This window comes from Carassius carassius, chromosome 13, assembly GCF_963082965.1.
Source record: "Carassius carassius chromosome 13, fCarCar2.1, whole genome shotgun sequence".
Lineage (NCBI taxonomy): Eukaryota > Metazoa > Chordata > Actinopteri > Cypriniformes > Cyprinidae > Carassius > Carassius carassius.
The window spans coordinates 23,912,716-23,932,564 of NC_081767.1; the positions used below are offsets into that span (position 1 = coordinate 23,912,716).

The 19,849-nt window shown below is 37.1% G+C and overlaps 2 protein-coding genes across 9 annotated transcripts in view; both read right to left on the reverse strand.

The window, feature by feature from the left end:
* The window catches only part of LOC132156152 (E3 SUMO-protein ligase PIAS1-like), a 37,968-nt gene extending 27,474 nt beyond the window's left edge, over positions 1-10,494 (reverse strand). The window contains exon 1 of one of the 2 annotated variants that reach the window (XM_059565038.1): positions 10,228-10,494. In XM_059565038.1, the coding sequence (XP_059421021.1) occupies positions 10,228-10,251 (24 nt within the window). In that variant the 5' untranslated portion in view covers positions 10,252-10,494. Of the gene's footprint in view, positions 1-5,682; positions 5,706-10,227 lie in introns of those variants that run through there. The other variant, XM_059565040.1, reaches the window with a different exon arrangement.
* A 2,146-nt stretch (positions 10,495-12,640) lies between these two features.
* LOC132155678 (SKI family transcriptional corepressor 1 homolog-B-like) lies at positions 12,641-17,813 on the reverse strand. Of its 7 annotated transcripts, none has more exons than XM_059564401.1 (8): positions 16,071-17,813; positions 15,344-15,431; positions 15,133-15,243; positions 14,974-15,048; positions 14,788-14,862; positions 13,722-13,796; positions 13,299-13,364; positions 12,641-12,968 (listed from the first exon to the last, which is right to left on the reverse strand). In XM_059564401.1, exons 1-8 carry the CDS (start codon positions 17,805-17,807, stop codon positions 12,874-12,876), a joined length of 2,322 nt encoding a protein of 773 aa, XP_059420384.1. In that variant the 5' UTR covers positions 17,808-17,813; the 3' UTR covers positions 12,641-12,873. The 7 variants fall into 7 exon arrangements, 4 of the variants coding, with proteins under 4 accessions (XP_059420384.1, XP_059420383.1, XP_059420386.1 ...); XM_059564400.1 differs by having other exon boundaries at positions 12,641-12,971; XR_009437335.1 differs by lacking the exon at positions 13,299-13,364 and having other exon boundaries at positions 13,722-13,792.
* Positions 17,814-19,849: the final 2,036 nt, after the last annotated feature.

The following is a 19,849-nucleotide window of genomic DNA, read 5'->3' on the forward strand; positions in this document are numbered from 1 at the left end:
TCATACCCTGTATATAAAAACTGTGTGGTAGTTCTAGCTAACGGTCCTATCATTATTACTTCTAAATATTCTGTAACATCACTTACAGCCGCTAATGCATTGCTATATTAGATTAGCCACAAAGCTAATACCATGTTTATCAGTGGAAGAGCGCGAACGTTAATAGGAGGTCAAACTATAACGTTAGCGTTTAACTTATTCTTATTCTATTGCGGTGTGTTTCCCACATAATGACGCGGAATTGGGCCTTTCACACAGTACGCGGTATGCACGGCGCTTGCCGCTGGGCTCAGCGTTGCCCTTCAGATACAACGCGATTTGCGCTGCGCTATGGCATAGGCGGAGTTTTAAAAACGTTTAGCGGGAGCTCTTTCATAGTCTGTTCCTCCTCCTTTCGGTCAGCAGCAAACATGTATCTGTCCCGTTGTAAGAAGCGAGCGATAGTCCTGCTGATGAGAATTAAGAGAGAAGCAAGGAAGAAGAGGCTACCCTCAGGTCCAGAGAACAATTTGGTGAATTCAGGCTGGTTACGTTACTCTAACGCTAATAGCTTCCTTTTTAGCAGGCCCCTTAAATGCTTGCTATAAACTTGTTTGAAGGTGGTTCTTCTCAAAATTGACAGCGGTGTGTTCATGACACTAACGTTAACCATTCAACTTCGAATTGATTCCGTAATCTTCCGGTAATAGTAGGCAAGACGATGTTTTGATTCAGACTGCACAAAGAGAAGAGGAGAAGATATACGGGTCTGCTGTGAATGTGTCTGTGAGAGCAAATATAGTGTAGTAACAGTAACTACAGTAGGTGCGTCAGAAATGATTAAACCAGAGGGGACATGTAAATAAATGTGAGCTGAACAAGCGCTTTTTTTTTTTTTACATATTGTTTCAAAGCAGCTTTACAGACATAACAGGAAAATGTTGAAATAATATTGTTAAATATAAGTAGGTAATACCTATTGCTTGACAAATAAAAAAATATATATTTCTCATTTTTGCCTATGTAGGAGATTCCAGTTTATTATTATTATAATTCTAATGATGACATGAGTAATGATACATGGTGATATTATTAATACACATGCTTATTCTTTCTCCGTCTCTCTTTCTGCCTTCAGATGGCTGAAAAAGGTGAATGCTGTAGCAGCAAAGTGTGGGACTACTTCTGCAAATACTTTAACTTTAGTATTATAATTTATTTACAGTACACACACAGACTGTTAAAACCAGCTTCAACTGGAAGAAAGTAAAAGTGTTAAATGTTTAAAACCAGACTGTTTTTTGATCATTAAAAAATATATACTTTTGATGTGCAATTGTTTAGTCATTGAGACTGTAATCTAAGGCTTTTTTTTTAACATAGTCCATTCTGGAAAATGGTTTATACAGACCACATACATAGAACAGGCAGATATTTTGCTATTGAATGTTGTGTAAATGCAGTTTATAGGAAATGGGTCTAATATCCAGATTATTTTTTAAATCAAAATATCGGCTTATAAATCGGCTCTTTTCGAGTTAATATCGGCATCGGCCCCCAAAAATCCATATCGGTCGGGCTCTAGTAAAAACACCTTAAAAATATGGTCAATTGTGAGGAAAAAACTACAACTTCCCATGACTATTTCCAGAGCTATAAGGATAGCAAACAATTGTGAGTTCCCCCCAGCTAGGCTGGACAAGGGTTTCCTGAAATGGACAGAAAGGGGTCTAGTGGTTTTGGACCAACTGTTTGACGGAGCAGCCTTGAAATCATTTGAAAAGCTCAAAGAGAAATATGATTTACCAAAACAAGATTTTTTTAGGTATTTACAAATTAGACATTACCTCCAAAATCATCAAGAACAGGAAAGGCTCTGCTCTCTACCAACAAAAATAGAGTGCTTCTTCATATCAATAACAGAAGGAATAGTGAAGTCAAAATTCATTTCACATATTTACAAAATATTGCAGGAAGAATTTAAAGGAAATAATTTAGATATTAAAGAAAAATGGGAATTAGAAATGAACACAATAATTACAGATAAGCAGTGGGAAACTTAAAACTGGGTAACCAGTAGTCCTAACTGGAAGGAATTTGGATGGAAAATTAAAATGAGATATTTTAGAACTCCATTCATAACATCAAAATGGAGTAACAATTCAGACGACTGTTGGAGGGGATGTGGCTTGGTGGGAGATCACACTCATATATTTTGGGACTGCCCAAAGATAACAGAATATTGGCAAAATGTACAAAAAGAAATAAAAAAATGTCTTTGTATTGATCTGCCTCTTGAACCATCATACTTTGTGCTGGAGATACTGCCAGCTGACCTTGAAGAGAATAACCAAACATGTTTGCTGAGAATCCTTCTTTTAATAGCGAAAAAGGTAATCACAGCCTCCTTTGCTGAAGCCACACCCTCCAACGGTTGCTCAATGGAGGGAAAGAATCCAAGATGTTTATAACATGGAGCATACAACAGCATACTTACAACTGAAAGCAGATGTATTCCTAAATAAATGGTCCTCCATTGCCCAACATTTTCATTTGATATGACTTTTATGCAGACTATATTTTTCTTACTTTTATTTTACTTATTTATCATTTATTTTCCAATGGTCATTTGTATTGTAAAAAAAAATCTGTACTATCTTCCAAATGTACATGTGGTATTGCACTTGCAGAGATAAGGATCTTTCCCCTCACATGTATTTTTGTTGGGATGGAAGACATCTATGGACTGCTATTCTATTTGTAGACTTGCCCTTGACACTTTAACTGCACCATCAATATTGTACCATCAAAATGTTAATTCGTGACATACTGTATGACTGCACTTGATAATAGGAAATAAAAGAAAAGTTCAAAAAAAAAAAAAAAATCATTGCAAAAGAACCTGACGTGAGATTTAAAATAAATTAAAAGAGGCTTAGAGGCAGAGGAATTTGCCTCGATCATTTTTTGTAATCGAGATACTCAAGTTACTCGAGGAATCGTTTCAGCCCTAAACGAAATTAAGATAAAGGCTCCGCCGGATTTGCTTCGCCACTAGCAGCTGACAGTTAATAAAAGAATAATGCCAACATTAGCGTAGCCTAAATACTCTGTCCACATTATGCATTTAAGACTCAATGAATATTTAGTTATCATTTGAAAAACCTTTACTCACAGAGATTAGCCTCAGCCTACATGTTTTTGTGGAGGAAAATGATTTAATCCACTGTAGATGGCTTCAGTGCGTTCCTGCGCTCACTGATGGTGCGTCATTATTCACTCATTATTCTCATTATAAACAAGGTCAAAACTTTTCCACACTTCTGACTTTGCTTTAGTTGCTGGTTCAACCAAAACGTAATCGCCAGAGGCAAGCCTCGGTCACACCTACTCAGCATCCATTTTCGCATCTTTCTCGCGCTAATCGAAACACATCACATGACCGCTCGTTTACCTCGCAAACCGTAGCGCAAGCCTGAGCCCGACCCGAGCCCTTATAAGATGATATAAAGTAAGCTCGAACCCAACTGAACCCGTCAGGTCCCGTCGGGTTCGGGCAAAGATCTTTAGCTCTAGTTCAGTTTGCCAAATGCAGATCAAGTCAGGTTTTTAAGGGATTTTTAAGTTACATTTGTATTGTGTTGTTTTGCTTGCCTTGCGACGCAGACATGTAATTAGACATCCCTCATGTACAGCGTTTGACCAAACGTTAACACCGACATGTGTGGGAACAAAGTCACTTCTCATGTGCAGACTTTACCTCCCAAGTCGTTCATGGATATTTTGAGACTATAAAGGGCTGTGTTGGTGGTACCAGCATTTGGATTCTATTAAAACCTATGGGCAAGTAGAGAGGTGAAGAGGGTAAGATAGTGGGGGAAGGGAAGATCAAGCCTGAGCTTGGGCCGGTGAGCTTTCATAACAAAAGCAGTGGAGCACAGCTCCAGGGAAAACAAGAGAACCACAGACCAACAGAGGCTCATATTTCTCCACCCCAGTTTACTGCCAAGTGCCAACTGGACTGTTCACACAAATACTGACACAAACACTCTTTATTAATTTCCACCCACCCCACCTCCCCAACACAAATAAACGGCTTCACTGCCAGTGCAGACAGATGATCAGACTCTTGCTCTCGTCCTATTGTAGTGAGGAATGGCCCCCAGTGTAAACCTAGAAGGGATCAAGAAGTTTGGTGAAGCAAGAAGCACTCATGGGAAAGCCTGATGTTTCTGGTAAATCATAGCATGGGTTCAGAATGCTATGTTCAGAATGTTTATTCTTTCATACTTCTAAAGCAAATGAATATTCCACAACCTGTATGAAAAACAAAAGAAAAAAAAAGAGGAAACTCTTGGCCCACAGTTGAATCCCCTAGTCAACAGGGAGTAGAGAGAGCAGGGTGAAGTTTAAACGGTTTATTAGGATGAGCTCATTCTCATGAGGGACCAATAACCCTGTGAAGACAAAGGAATAGGAAGTAGACCCTGAGCTATGTATATAAAAATAAAAAATAAAACTTCCTGATGATTAAGCAAGCAGGGATCTTTTTGTGATTCTAAGGAATTCTAAACTTTGTGAACGTTTACAACTACAGACAGAGTCCACAGTCACAATGTTCAAAAGTTTGAGATAGGTAGGATTTTTCAAATATTTAAAAAAAAAAATATCTTCTGTTCACCATGGCAGTGATATTTTGAAACTATTACAATTTAAAAGAAACTGTTTTCGACTCTATTATATTTTAAAAAACGCAAGTTATTCCTGCGATGGCAAAGTAGAATTTTCAGCAGCCATTAGTCCAGTCTTCAGGCCCTTCAGAAATCATTCTAATATGCTGATTGGGTGCTCAAGAAGCATTTTTATTATTAATGTTAAAACAGTTGTTCTGGTTAATACATTTGTGGAAATCATGACACACATTTGATTCCTGTCATGATTCTTTGATTAATAAAACATTTTCAAAATAGCACCGGCTATTTAAAATACAAATCTTTTGTACCATTATAAATATCTTTACTATCACTTTTGGTCAAATTAATGATCTCTAATGAATCTCTAAAGACTATTTACACTCTACTGTCATCTCTCAATGACACAGATACCTATGGGAAATGGGCTCTTGGGTCTGTAAACAGACATGTCTAAATATACCTCTACAAACAGCAGGATGCTGAACACAAGATTTCTACACAAGCTAAGTGAACTAGCAGCTATAGAAACAAGTACCATAAGCTGTGTTTCCACCTCTGGAACTTTACCCAGGAACTAGGGACTTTGGGCTGGTATTCGGTGTGTTTCCACCACAGGAACCAGGAACTAAATAAAGTTCCAGATAAAAAAATGCCCCTCAGAAAGTCCCTGCTGGTGAGGTAGTACTTTTTCAAAGGTCCGGAACTTTCAGGGGCGGGACTTGGGCGCTAAACATGCTGATTGGTTGAGTTCACGCAGCATTGTGATTTCATTGGTACAATTGTTTCGGGTGATTCCAGTGGAAACACGGCAATAGGTCATGAAAAACTCCTAAAAAGCCGCAGTGACTTTGTCTGTTTAAACAAACAAAATTCAATATGTTAAAAAAACAAGCCGACATTTTTAAAGAAAAAGATACCTTGCAGAAAATATTAGAACAAGGTTGGCCAATGCCGGTCCTGGAGAGCCATAGTCCTGCAGAGTTTTGCTCCAACCTTGATAAAAACTCACCTGTTTGCTGATTTCTAGTAACCCTTAGATCCTGATTAGCTTGTTCAGGTGTGTTTGATTAGGGCTGGAGTGAAACTCTGCAGGAGTGCGGCTCTCCAGGACCGACATTGGACACCCCCTGTATTAGAAAAACAAGATTGCATTTAACTAAAGAACTGATAGGGACCTCAGATGAATAATGACATTTATCCTCTACAGAGCTGCTTTATTTGAACTGAGTTTATTTCATAAAAACAACATTGCAATATTGGTGGTTACTGAGATAAATTGAATACACTTAAAAACTATATTAATTTCATAACTTTGTAACATTAATAAGTTTGTTACTGTAAAGCTGCTTTGAAACTATAAGTATTGTATAAAATGCTATAAAGGTGAATTGATTTATATAAATTGTTCTGATCTCGGAGTTAAGAGAAGCCTGGGCTGCGTTTCTCGATAAGAATTGATCTTAGAGCTTAAGAGCGTTCTCTACGAGTCATTTTACAATCTTTCGTTATTGTTTCACGTGCGTTTCCCAAAAATACACTTACACAATTGCACGTAGCTGTGCTTTAAGTGCTAGTTAGGAGTCACTAAACACATTTGTCAAGTGCTGAAATGTCACCTTATAGAATGGCTCGTAATTGTAGTACACACTCATTTATTAAAATGTTAACCAAATGCTGTGTTCCAGACAACTAAGATATAATTAAATATTAAATATTGTATTATATTAATACATATTATACTTTACATAATAATATAGTCTATATGATCACTCATAGATCTACGATGATTTTCAAGTGCTACTTAAGTTACGATGCTTTTGGGAAACAGACCGTAGTATTAAGATCAGTCGTATGATCATTTTTATGAACTTCTTGGACTAACGAAGGTTTTGGGAAACTCAGCCCTGAACAGTATACTACTTCTCTAAAAAGATGCATTTAATCAAACAATTGCTTGAATCAACAATAAGGTTATAGTAGTTTCAATGAGTGTGGTTATCATAAGCCTTGACTAACTTATGATAAAGACACAACCTCTTTAGGAAGCACTTCTCTGAAAGGACATCATTTTGGTAACTGCGTAAAGCAGGCTTGCTTCCTTCATAACCCACAAATTGGTTAAAGTTTAATAACAATAAAATAAATCAAACTAAATGTTTGAAAACCATAAATGTTTAAAACCACCAGGAAGAGGTTTAAACTGAACTTTTTGTTTTGACTGATACACCAAACATTAAGATAATAAGAACATGATACACATTATGATATGCAACTGTAAAAGCTAGTTACTAAATTTCACAATAACATGTTATAACTTGGCTGGCGCCAAGACAGCAACCTAATGACATCATATAATTAAAAAAGACACCGGATGAAAGACTTAATTATATTCTATATTTTTATAAGGAAACGAAGGCGTCGAAGAACCAACCAATCCAAGATCATGCCAAATCATCAACTATCAAATCTGAGTTAGCGACATACGAAGAATGGGCCCAAGGACTGTATTGATTACTATAACATTATAAGGTGTTTTAAGAGAGCTAATGTTGTGATAAAAAAAAAATAATTATCGAAAAAATTCAATGTCTTAGCACTTTATTTTGTTCCATATACGACTTACAAAAAGGAGATGTTAGGCAGAATGATGCATCATTCAGTCAGTCAATTACTTCTTCATTCAGTTAATTAAAAGGTAAAGAGAGAGTCTGTCATTTCATTTTGTGTGCCTAATATATTTATTTGTATTGTGTGTGTGTGTGTGTGTGTGTGTGTACAGTCGTGGCCAAAAGTTTTGAGAATTACATAAATATTGGAAATTGGAAAAGTTGCTGCTTAAGTTTTTATAATAGCAATTTGCATATACTCCAGAATGTTATGAAGAGTGATCAGATGAATTGCATAGTGCTTCTTTGCCATGAAAATTAACTTCATCTCAAAAAAACCTTTCCACTGTATTTCATTGCTGTCATTAAAGGACCTGCTGAGATCATTTCAGTAATCGTCTTGTTAACTCAGGTGAGAATGTTGACGAGCACAAGGCTGGAGATCATTATGTCAGGCTGATTGGGTTAGAATGGCAGACTTGACATGTTAAAAGGAGGGTGATGCTTGAAATCATTGTTCTTCCATTGTTTACCATGGTGACCTGCAAAGAAACGCGTGCAGCCATCATTGCGTTGCATAAAAATGGCTTCACAGGCAAGGATATTGTGGCTACTAAGATTGCACCTAAATCAACAATTTATAGGATCATCAAGAACTTCAAGGAAAGAGGTTCAATTCTTGTAAAGAAGGCTTCAGGGCATCAAAGAAAGTCCAGCAAGTGCCAGGATCGTCTCCTAAAGAGGATTCAGCTGCGGAATCGGAGTGCCACCAGTGCAGAGCTTGCTCAGGAATGGCAGCAGGAAGGTGTGAGCGCATCTGCACGCACAGTGAGGCGAAGACTTTTGGAAGATGGCCTGGTGACAAGAAGGGCAGCAAAGAAGCCACTTCTCTCCAAAAAAAACATCAGGGACAGATTGATCTTCTGCAGAAAGTATAGTGAATGGACTGCTGAGGACTGGGGCAAAGTCATATTCTCAGATGAAGCCCCTTTCCGATTGTTTGGGGCATTTGGAAAAAGGCTTGTCCGGAGAAGAAAAGGTGAGCGCTACCATCAGTCCTGTGTCATGCCAACAGTAAAGCATCCTGACACCATTCATGTGTGGGGTTGCTTCTCATCCAAGGGAGTGGGCTCACTCACAATTCTGCCCAAAAACACAGCAATGAATAAAGAATGGAACCAAAACAACCTCCAACAGCAACTTCTTCCAACAATCCAACAACAGTTTGGTGAAGAACAATGCATTTTCCAGCACGATGGAGCACCGTGCCATAAGGCAAAAGTGATAACTAAGTGGCTTGGGGACCAGAATGTTGAAATTTTGGGTCCATGGCCTGGAAACTCCCCAGATCTTAATCCCATTGAAAACTTGTGGTCAATCCTCAAGAGGCGGGTGGACAAACAAAAACCCACTAACTCTGACAAACTCCAAGAAGTGATTATGAAAGAATGGGTTGCTATCAGTCAGGATTTGGCCCAGAAGTTGATTGAGAGCATGTCCAGTCGAATTGCAGAGGTCCTGAAAAAGAAGGGCCAACACTGCAAATACTGACTCTTTGCATAAATGTCATGTAATTGTTGATAAAAGCCTTTGAAACGTATGAAGTGCTTGTAATTATATTTCAGAATCACAGAAACATCTGAAACAAAGATCTAAAAGCAGTTTAGCAGCAAACGTTTTAAAAACTAATATTTATGTAATTCTCAAATATATATATAGTATATATATAATATATATATATAATATATATATAGTACAATAGTCATAATTATTTGACATTCATTTCAAAGCTGAAGTGATTACCATGTTTTATTTATTAGTTAGAATATGTGTATTCAGTATTTTAACTCAGTACTTTAATTGTAAAAGCACAATAATAGAACAAAGCCTACTGATTAATCGGTTAAAATAATTGATTAGACGATTAATTATTGTAATAATCATTAGATTAATTGATTATCAAAATAATCAATTGTTGCAACCCTATTTGGAAAATATTGCAGCTAACTGGTCTGCTCCCTAACTCTTTTGACAGTATTCTGTCTAAGTGATAAAAATCAGAGCCAGTTTAGAGGTCTAGATGTAACACTATAGTACAACAACAAAGAGCTGACCAAATTAATTTTAATATCACTAGCAATCCAAATCATGATTAAAACAACATTGGTGTGACTCAAATAATCACATCAAAATATACAACAATGACAGAGGACACATTAATTTGTATTCACATTTTGTCTAAATGCAGGACAACGGATCTCACAGCATCACCTTGTAATCACCAGCTAAACACACACCAACTTGAAACGAACGTCCAACTAAATCACAGTGAAACTAAAGAAACAGGCCGTGGTCAATGGCTGCATCTCAAAATCTGGTGCTGTGTAAACAACATTTTTGAATGTCACACTCGATTCAAAGGTTCAAACGTGCCTGTGACGCCCAAAATTCAGCCTTGGTTGTCAGATACCTAGGTTATGGGACTGAGTAGTTGTCTGCTTTTATAAATTCATCAGGTTAAAAAAGTTCTAACTGTCAAAGTAACGTTACCGAATCTCCAGGCTGTTAGCTACCTACGCACCACCCACATGCTGCTTCACATTTATTGACTCCTCTGACTATCCATGGACTATTTAATCACTTAATTTAACCGTTAAAAGAAGAATTAACAGTATACCTATCTTAATTCAGATGGAAGAGGGCTAAATTTAAAACGAGCAGGCAGACAGCTGTACGGGTTAGCTGGCAGCTAACGATAGCTGGATCCATCACAACAATAACAGTGTTCCTTTAACCGGGTTCAAAACTGCTTATAAAGCGCCTTTAAATCAAATACGGAACGTCGCTTCTTTCAAAAGTCAATCGCAGAAACAAGTCAGACGGGAAACATTGCCGAACAGGTCTTGTATAAAGGCTATATTGAAAGTAAATAGCGGGTAACACTTTACCTTCAATTCCGCACTCTCCGCCATCTTGTTTCTCTGGCGCAAGCGTGATCGGAGCCTTGGCACGTGACCATGACGAGAGCTTGTTCAAATGTTCGGGAATCCCTCTAGTTCAAAAATGAGCGCGGGTTATGTGATCTCACGCTGCTTCAATGGAAAATATGGCATCATACGAAACGCTCTCTCTGGTTAGATTCATCATGTTATAAAATTAGGAAAGGTGTTGAAGTTGTTGTACTAAATAAACAAAACAAAACAAAACAAAACAAAAAGTAACTGTACTTTCTTTCCAGATAATCACATGCAATTTGCATTCGGTTTTGTCATCTGATCAATAATGGGAAGTCCGAGAACGAACAGTGTGTTTTATAGAACATGGGGGAAAAACGGGATTATGCAATGTTGTGATTTTTAATCACGTGCATTTTTTAGTTGCAAAGATGATTCATTCATCCAGTCAAAACCACATAGGCCTATAACATTTACATTAAACAGTGCTAAAGCCATTGACAACTTTCGTCTTTGCATTTGATAAATACTAATAAAATCCTTAAATGTGAGTTGATAAGTTACCTCTTATCAAATCGTAAACATCTAACGTTAATAGCCTAAGTTTTGTTTGTAAAATTTCTGCTGTTTGGCTGTTTACTTTTTATCCCATCAGTTAAAATAAATGAATTATTGTCTAGTTCATGTATGTGTGAGGTGAATTAAACACTCTGTAAGATAGCTTTTAAGCAGAAAAGTTAAAGAACCAAGCGAGTGTATAACAAGAACTAAACTATTGAACCCTATTTCGAATCTGGGATGACTAACATGATCTGTGTCCACTAGATGGCAGACTCATACCTTTTATTGTAACTGTCCCTGAGTGGACGCCGCCTTCCCTATTTCTTGTTTCCTGTAGTAAAGGGCAGTCAAACTCATGAGGATTTATTATTTTCACGCAGTTTCTTTTAATAATTTGTATTATCATCAAATAGTTTTACTTTGGTTTATTATTGTGTCAGAACAAAGCTATTATGATGATTATTCTGCTTATCTGTGCTGGATAATTGCAAAGAATTAAACTGTGTTTGAGGGAAAACAGCTTGTCCAATAGACAGCAGTTAGATTAAGAGTTACAGTCTTCCTAACCCTAACCAATTTTACAAGCAAAAGTCAGCAAAACAGATTGTCGATTTAGGCGTAATTGCTCAAATCTATTTATGCGACCTATTAAGATTCTACAGTAGAAACCTATACAGCTAACTACATAATATCAGTAATTATAAAGACAGGACATTTATTTTTTTACCCTACATTTCATTAGCTGATATAGGGTCACATTATTTGTGATGTTGTCCATGAGTACATGCTCTGTGGTAGCTGATGGACTCGGAGGAAATAACCAGACAATACCTTCTCATCTTCAAGGTTGTTGTCGTGAACCAGCTGAAACAATAAATGGAGATAGAAACTAATGGAGTTGTAAAATCAGTTACAAATGCTAAGAATTAGTGTTAGTGGATACTTGCGATGCGCCATTGACCTTCATGAGTTGGCCTTTAGATGAAGGGACAGCAGTCTCATGCTGCTTATATGAGCATTAAACAAAAAACATACAATTATTCTTTACAAATAATACTTAATTATTTTTCGGTATATAAAAATCAATAAATGAAGTACAGCATAAGTGTATGAATAAGTGTGAATTTTAACAAATTCTTGGGTTTCTGCACTAATCAGAACTGTCATAATGATAGAGTACTTTTCGTGGAATTATGTGCAGGAATATACAAACTAAGAAAGATTTTGATATCAATGTCATGTTGTTCTTCGGGACTTCTACAGATGCAAATGTAGTTCATTGTTATGGAAATTGATTAAAATGAAGACAGACTCTCAAACAAGTTCATTTAATCCACATTTCAGTAATTAGGGTTTCCAATTTAAAGTGCTTTACATCAATATACAAATATGCAGATGAAAATAAACAACCAACATGGACATGGAATAAATAAAATATACAAAAACATGAATTATTGTTGCAGCCAATTTAACAAAATGTTCTAATCTATCACTAACAAAAAACGTATCACAGGATACATGACAAATATATTCATTGCACATAGCCACTTAATACCAGTGATTTTAACAGCTGATGATTATATTTTTAAGTGGGACTTCAAAAAAATAATTTGGTTGCACTTTATTTTACAGTACGTGTACTTACATGTACTTATAGTGTACTTACAGTGTACTTATCTAAGAAAGTTCTGGTAATACAAGGTAAGGTTAGGGGTAAGGTTAATACATGGGGTGAGGTTAGGTTTAGGGTTAGTACCTAGTTATTACATAGTTATTGTAATTACTATAATAAGTACCTAGTATAAACATGAGGAACAGGACTGTAAAATAAAGTGCTACCAAAAATTTTATAATGCAATTTTCTAGAACTTTATATAAATTATACAGTACATACAGTGACTCTGAAAACTCTTTTGCAAATGAAAATGACTTCATTACAGTGTAAGAGCTAAAATACTACAGTACACACATCCTTATTCCAGGTCTAAAGGTTGACAGTGTTTTGCAGAGGAAAAAAGTAAAGTTTTATTTGACACAGCGGTATTTCTAAAGAACACTTATGTCTTCAATAGGTGTCCATCAAGGTGGTAGAAGAGGAGGTTTAAAGGTGCAGGTTCCAGCACAGTGACGTGGAGTCAGCATCTTACACGAGAAATGGTGTAGTACGTCGTGAGCTTCTGGGAAAAAAGTGAATAAATCATTTAAAACAAAACCGGCATATGATTATGCGTTGGGTGGGGTATACAGAAAAACAGAGTGTGAGAAAAAATGTGTTCTAGGACAATAACTGTTATAATACACTGCAGTGTGGCTAAAATCTGGTTCTAAAATATATAAACTGTCTACAAATTAACAGTTGGTCAAATATTCAAGGTCACACTTCTTAATACAGTCACACCATGCCTTCCTAAGATTCTTCCTAGAGCTTTTTTTGTTCTTCCCAAGTCCTTTACAGTAGTTATCTTGAATGCTAATATTTGCTTGCCCTTGCTAGAATCAATTACCTTTTAACTTCTGCTGAATAGCATAACGTGTTTCCCTCTCATGGTCCAACTCGCTGCACAAAGTGTCTGCGCAGGAGAGACAAAGGATATCTCAGGTGTGGAAACTATTTTTTCCCCCTCATCTAAACTGATTCAGTTTTATGCATTGGATTTTTTGGCATCCAATTGTACATGTTTCAGAAATAAATACCATCAGATCCCTGCAAGTTCCTTATTGCAGCAATGAAAATCCATAAACCTGATGCTTAGTAGCTTATAAAATATTTTTAAGGACTGAACAAACTCTCGAAAGGTCCACAAAAGGTCCTAAGATCATGTGATCGGTTCTGATCGATAGTTTAGTGTATTGTTTTTTTTATTTATTATTATTATTTTTTTTTATTAAATATAGCCAAAAGCTGTCGTGTGAAGTTGAACGCATACCTCGAACAATCTGGAGTTGCTGCACCATTTCCTCTCTGTATGAGAGCTCCCTTTTCATTTGGTCTTGAAAACTGTCTAAGAAGAAAACGTGAAGTAAATTAAATATCAAGGCACATTTATGTTTATTACTATATATATATATATATATAAAAGTGCTTTGCAAAAAATTTCAGACCCTAATTAATTATTTTGACTGATTTATTAACTCTGCTTTTAAGTTTAAAGCACTTACATTTAAAAAATGTTATATATGACATTAAGTCAGAATAAACTTCTTCAAAAATTAACAGAGATATACTGTTCACAATAGATTTTAAAATTGTGTAGAATCAAGACTTTTGAATGTTGTCGTTCTTAGAATCACTTTTCATCAACCTCTCCAATATTCATTTGTCCCTGTTTAAATCATGGTCACGAGCTAAACTTTATTATGAGCTTCAGTATTTAGTTTTTTTGTTGGAGTATTTCATAATTTTTTGTCATTCTCAATAAAAAAATAAAAAATGAAAGAAGAAAAACTGTCTATCTATCTGTCCACAGTGTGGAGAGTGTAACATTTAACTAAATGACCACAAAATCTTTTCAATGAAATTAATGTTGGCAGACTATTTATATGGTTCATTTGCCCATGTTATGCAAAACTTCTCTAAATCTATTTTCATCTTTGTTGATGGTTGGACTTTTTGTTGCATGTCTTGCCAGACTGTTTCTTGTTTACACATTACAATATAATTTTTAACTATGAGTTTTTAACTATTATTATTTCATTTTAAATGAACAACAATTGAACAGCATTTTACAGGAAGAGGCAATTCGTTACGCATTTGTTATTAACTGTTATTAATAACAGTTATTATTTTTTTTTCAGCAAGTTTCAGTACTTATAAATAAAAATATAAAAATATTGAATAAATTTAGGATGACTTCAATTCAAGCAATTCTAAGTAGGTGAGTTGGTAACAATTATTATGATAAATTATCATGAATTAATGATCTGATCTTTTTGTAAACATTTAGGAAAGCACAAAGAATACATTAAAAAGACTTTTAACATAAAACAACCTACCTTTTAGATTTTGGAATTCACGCTCCAACTTTTTTCTAAGCTCAACTTGTTCCACAAGCTGTTTCTGCAGTTCCTCTGTTAAATAAATAAAACAAGTAGCTCATTAGCTCAGTATATATATATATATCAACTGCAACTTTTTTTCCAGCTCTTCTAAATGCAGCACATATTGTTTTGTTTGATTACCTTTGGCCATGTTCTCTATGTTTTTCTCTACTAAGGAGATCCTGCTGCCAGTGTTCTTGCTCAATGTTTCCTCATCTGCACACACAACAAATACAGTATGAAGAAAATCAACAGACTGCTGTTGAATATTAGGAAGTCCAGTTAACCGTAGCTACGCACCATCATTTGGTTCCTTTAGGCGCTCCTCAATAATGTTTGTTTGATCCTGATGATTTCTGGGTTCAGTCTCTTCCACCGTGGACGAAGGTTCTTCTTCGTGCACGTCTTTTACTTTAAGCATATATATTTATTTAACAAACGCAGTATGATAATAAGGACTTTTTTTTTTAAATGAAGAAAGAAAAATCCACATTAATCAAAATAGGCCTACCACTCAGTTCGCGTTGGCAGGTGGTCGTTGAACCAAAATAAGATGTGCTCATCTGATTCACGTGCTCGTCCCTTTCACGCGCATAAACCTGGGAAATTGAGAAGAAAATTATTCGCAATTATCACATTTTTGCATATTCTATTAGAATGCGATTAGTAGAATAGGAGTGGAACCTCCGCTATTTTGATTCAATTACATTTTAAAAGAACTAAGATTATGACGATCCACTCATAACACATTAATTAGGCTATGAAAACGAAAGTTTTAAAAGCAGCGCGACAATTATCAGTAGGCTATCCCAAGAACCTAGATGCACATAACCTACTCATTTTAAAACATTAACAATAATTAGCCGAAATAAGCCTATATAAATTTCATTAAAACAAAAAACACACTTAATAAATCGAAAAGATCTACTTATAGTTGAAGAAGCAAAGAAAAACATTACATTTATTATTTTTAAATGAAAAAATGACATTTCCTTAATTCTAATTTTCTGCCGTTTTACTATAACGGGCAACTTTATATAGCCTAGCCTAGATTAGGCTATTATTATTTTTTTATAATAGGGAATAATAAATATAAAGTTTATAGTAATTAATTATTTCATAAAAAGCAAGCCGTCATATAGGCTACCTAACCCTGTTGTTTTTTTTAAATAATGAGAAAAAAAAATCTTAGCTTTTAATATAAAATCACAGGAATTACGCATGGTCCTGTTACTCACTTCAAATCGCGTCGTGTGTTTATTGCCGTGCCTCTCCAAATCGGACGACCGCGTTTCACTTGAATTCGTAGTGTGTAGATCACTCAGGGTGTGCATTTGGCTATTATCTTGGTCTTGACCTTTAACCTCGTCACTCTGTGCTACGGGCAACCCGCGAGGACTCCGCCGGTCATCGACAGACAGCTGCAAACACTCCTCGTCCTCGTGCACTTTATGTGACTCAACATCCACATCCGGATCGTCCACGCTGTCCACGTCCGGAGACACCGATCTATAACTAGAGCTTTCACTCAAGAAATCTGGTGACATATAGCCAGATGGAGGACCAGAATACGGACCCCTGTTTCCGTATAGTTTTGCGATGCTCTCAACATCTTTAACAACCGGCCTGAAAGCAGATATGTAGCTTATTTTTCTCGGGGTGGTTGGCATCCCTTCTATCGACCTGCTCTCATCCCCAGATTTATCCTCCTCGTTTCGTGTAGACTGAGTGCTGGAACAGCGTTCATTATCAAGTAGGCTGTCTTTAGGGGTGCTCGTGCTTCGGTCACTTTGCTCTGACACGTCTAGCTCACTATTTCTGGTGCACAACACGTCAGATGGAGGCTTAGGTTGAGCATGGTGGTATGTTGGCATGGCCAAGCTGCCTGTTGTAGGCCAAAACATAGGAAAGGCAGGATATGCACTCTCTTTAGCGCTCGGCCAGAAAACACCTGACAGGTTTGTTTTGTTCGGCTCTCCCATCACCACACCGTCATCCTTCTTTTGACACAAACCAAACGCCGGGAAACCGTATGGATGTGGAAAGAGCGGTGGTGGAATTTTCTGTAACATCCCAAAACTCTTACTGGGCACCGGGATAACGGGGTAACTGCGTATGCTGCTCGGCATTGTCACGTTCCCCCTGTCATCCTCACATCGGACAGTTTTGTGGGGCAGCTCAGACGGTTCCCCGTGGGTCTGACCTCTCGGTGCTTGCGCTTTAAGCGAGGACGAACTATCAGACCCACCGATTGGCAGCGTCCTCTTGCGGCTGCCACCGTTAAACATGGCTTTGACGTCTTCCCAGGCATGGGACACATCGTCCGGTGAGTTTTTATCAGTCAGTTTTAAGTGTCTTCTCCATGAATTGAAGTTTGCTGCGTCGGGTTGCGTGTATTTGGACTCCGGCGCGCGATGAGAGTGAAAGATGAACTTGTTTGGAGAGAAATACATGTTGCAGAACGAACATTTAATGCACTTCGCTCTCGAGCTGTTGTATCTGGCTGGGATGAAATTGCCCCGGCTGCCCCACGCGCACTCGTGCGATACGTCAAAGGCGAAATTTTCTGGTAATTTCGGCGGGCTGTGGGCACCCAGGAACGACTTGCAGAGCCTCTCGGCCTCTCGCTTTGAAATCATTCCGCAGCGTCTCGAGGAAATAGGCATTGCTCCCGCGCGCCTGAGAATCTCCAGCTGGACCGGGGTGCACTGCACGCAAGTGATGCCCAGGGCCACGCGTCGGTTGTGGATTTCGTTATAGCTGTAGTTCTTCAGAAGAGTGTTGGATATTTGAGCAAGGCAAAGTCTCTCTTGACCGTCTATGACTAACGAAACGATCGGTATTCCGTATAAAGAGGTCTCGCTGACTTGGTTCGGTTTGAGTGTTGGGCCAGAGTAAGACTTCAAGTCTTGTTTAGAGTTCGGCGAACAGCTGGAGTCCCTTCCAGCCGGCAGCTGATTTGGGATAGATTCCATTCCTGGAAATCTGCGAAGATGGATACAAGGAATATTTTTAAGGACATTATTGTGTAGCCTATACTGATTTACAAACTGAAAAAAAATCCCCTTCGTATTATCTTATTTCACAAATTTATAAAAAGATAAAACTACGAAATTCTACTTAGCCTATTTTGATATATTTACAGTTTGTTTGCAATACAAGTTTACTCTATGTGTTGAACAAAAGACCTTTTACAAATAGCAAACAACGTAGGGGTTATAAAGGAAAAAGCGGAAGGAAATTATTAATTGAGCCTTGCCAAAGAGCTTAACAAAAGGTTTAAGAAGCTTTGAGCCTATTTAATTCGAATAATATGATATTATTAATTAATATTAATACTTAATATGAGCTTTATATATCTGATCTGTTGATAAACCAAATGAACCATAATTAAGAGTAAGCTACAGCTGATTTTTTTTCTATTTTCAATTTAAATAAATCTTCAAATGCGCATCAAGTACAACTGATTTTATAGAGGCTTTAGCTTATTTCAATAGATTGTACATATCTATAGCCCGTGTTTTAATACGGATGTAGCTTATTTATAGTGTTCAAAACTAAGCAGTAGCCGCTTTTGGACAAATTGTGGATAAAAATTCAAACAGTGTTTTGTTATTATCGCATCTGAATATTTTTTTAAACAAAAGTACACTGCAAACCTAAACAAATCTCACCTTTTTCGTAAGAATGCAAGCCTTTTATCTGTGGAGGAAAACGCGTATAGGAAACCTTCGAGTCCTTTGGATAACAGCGCTCTGTCTGTCCTCTATTAGAGCGTTCTGGTAGCCTAATCAGACGCCTCGGAATCCCGCCGATCTGATATAAAATGTCCACGAGAGCTTATTTAGCGGTTTTTCTCTTAGGCCTATTAGAGCGCGTAGACTTGCATCGTAGGCTACTCTGCTCTCCCGCGACTAGTGTTGAGGCGCGCGCGGATGCTGACCACATGCTAGTGTGGACCTCAGCGACACAACCACTGTAGACATTCGACAGAGCTCAAGTGACAGCTAAACTAATAGCGAGGCACTCCCACTTAGCAGCAGCATATTTACATTAACTATTTGCCTTCGGGACCAATGGGGACGACAGTCAGTGCTGTCATCGAGGCCCGGAGACGTTTAAAGTTCACCACGTGATCTTTTAACACATCAAAGTGATTGCTTGTCTGCCAGTGTGTACGGGGGCATTCGTGGCATTTAGTAAAACTTTAGATTAGCCAACCTAGTAGTAAACTAAATACCGTAGCCTAGACTTTACGAAAAGATTTGTTTAATGTGAAACAGCCTACCACTTTCCGAGTTTTTGTATGGGAATCAGGCTGATGCGTTCTGAGGAAAACGGTTGTTGTTGAATGATTTTAATACAATAAAATGTTGTTTTTTCTTGTATAACGGTGAATATGATTTGTTGCAGGCTTTACTTAATAAATACAAATAGCAAAAACTTACAAATAAAAATAGGGAAATAAAAAGAAAATGCTGCAAAATGAAAATGAAAGAAATCGGAGAAAGGAGGAGTCGTCTGATTAAGTTTCATGAAACAAAGCTAATGTTTACATAACGAAAGGTAGAAATGATCTAGGCCAAGTCGTTTAGGGAACCGATTATGATGTTAAGTATTTACAAACCAGTCAATGACCACCGTCAGATACTATGAGCTCGTGCACGAATATCAATTATCTGACTGGACCACTGTCAAAACCTAAACGATATAAATTCACTCGTGGACCAGGCACGTTGGTTACCAAAGAGAAGAGAAAGTTCTAATCAAAACATTATTTATAAAACTTACAATTTATTTTGTTTCGAATAGGAACATTTTATGGAAATCATAAGAAACTGCATAAATTAAAAGAGCGCATAAAACGGAAAAAGGGAATGGCCTCGAGCCTTTTTCATCTATATTCAGTGTCTGTTTAAAAATAAACTACAGTGTTATTGAAACTGCATGGCGCCGGGGGATTTAGGCTATGCAAAGGTTGTCTCCGGGGGCTATTTGGATCGGTGTGGGTTAGGGG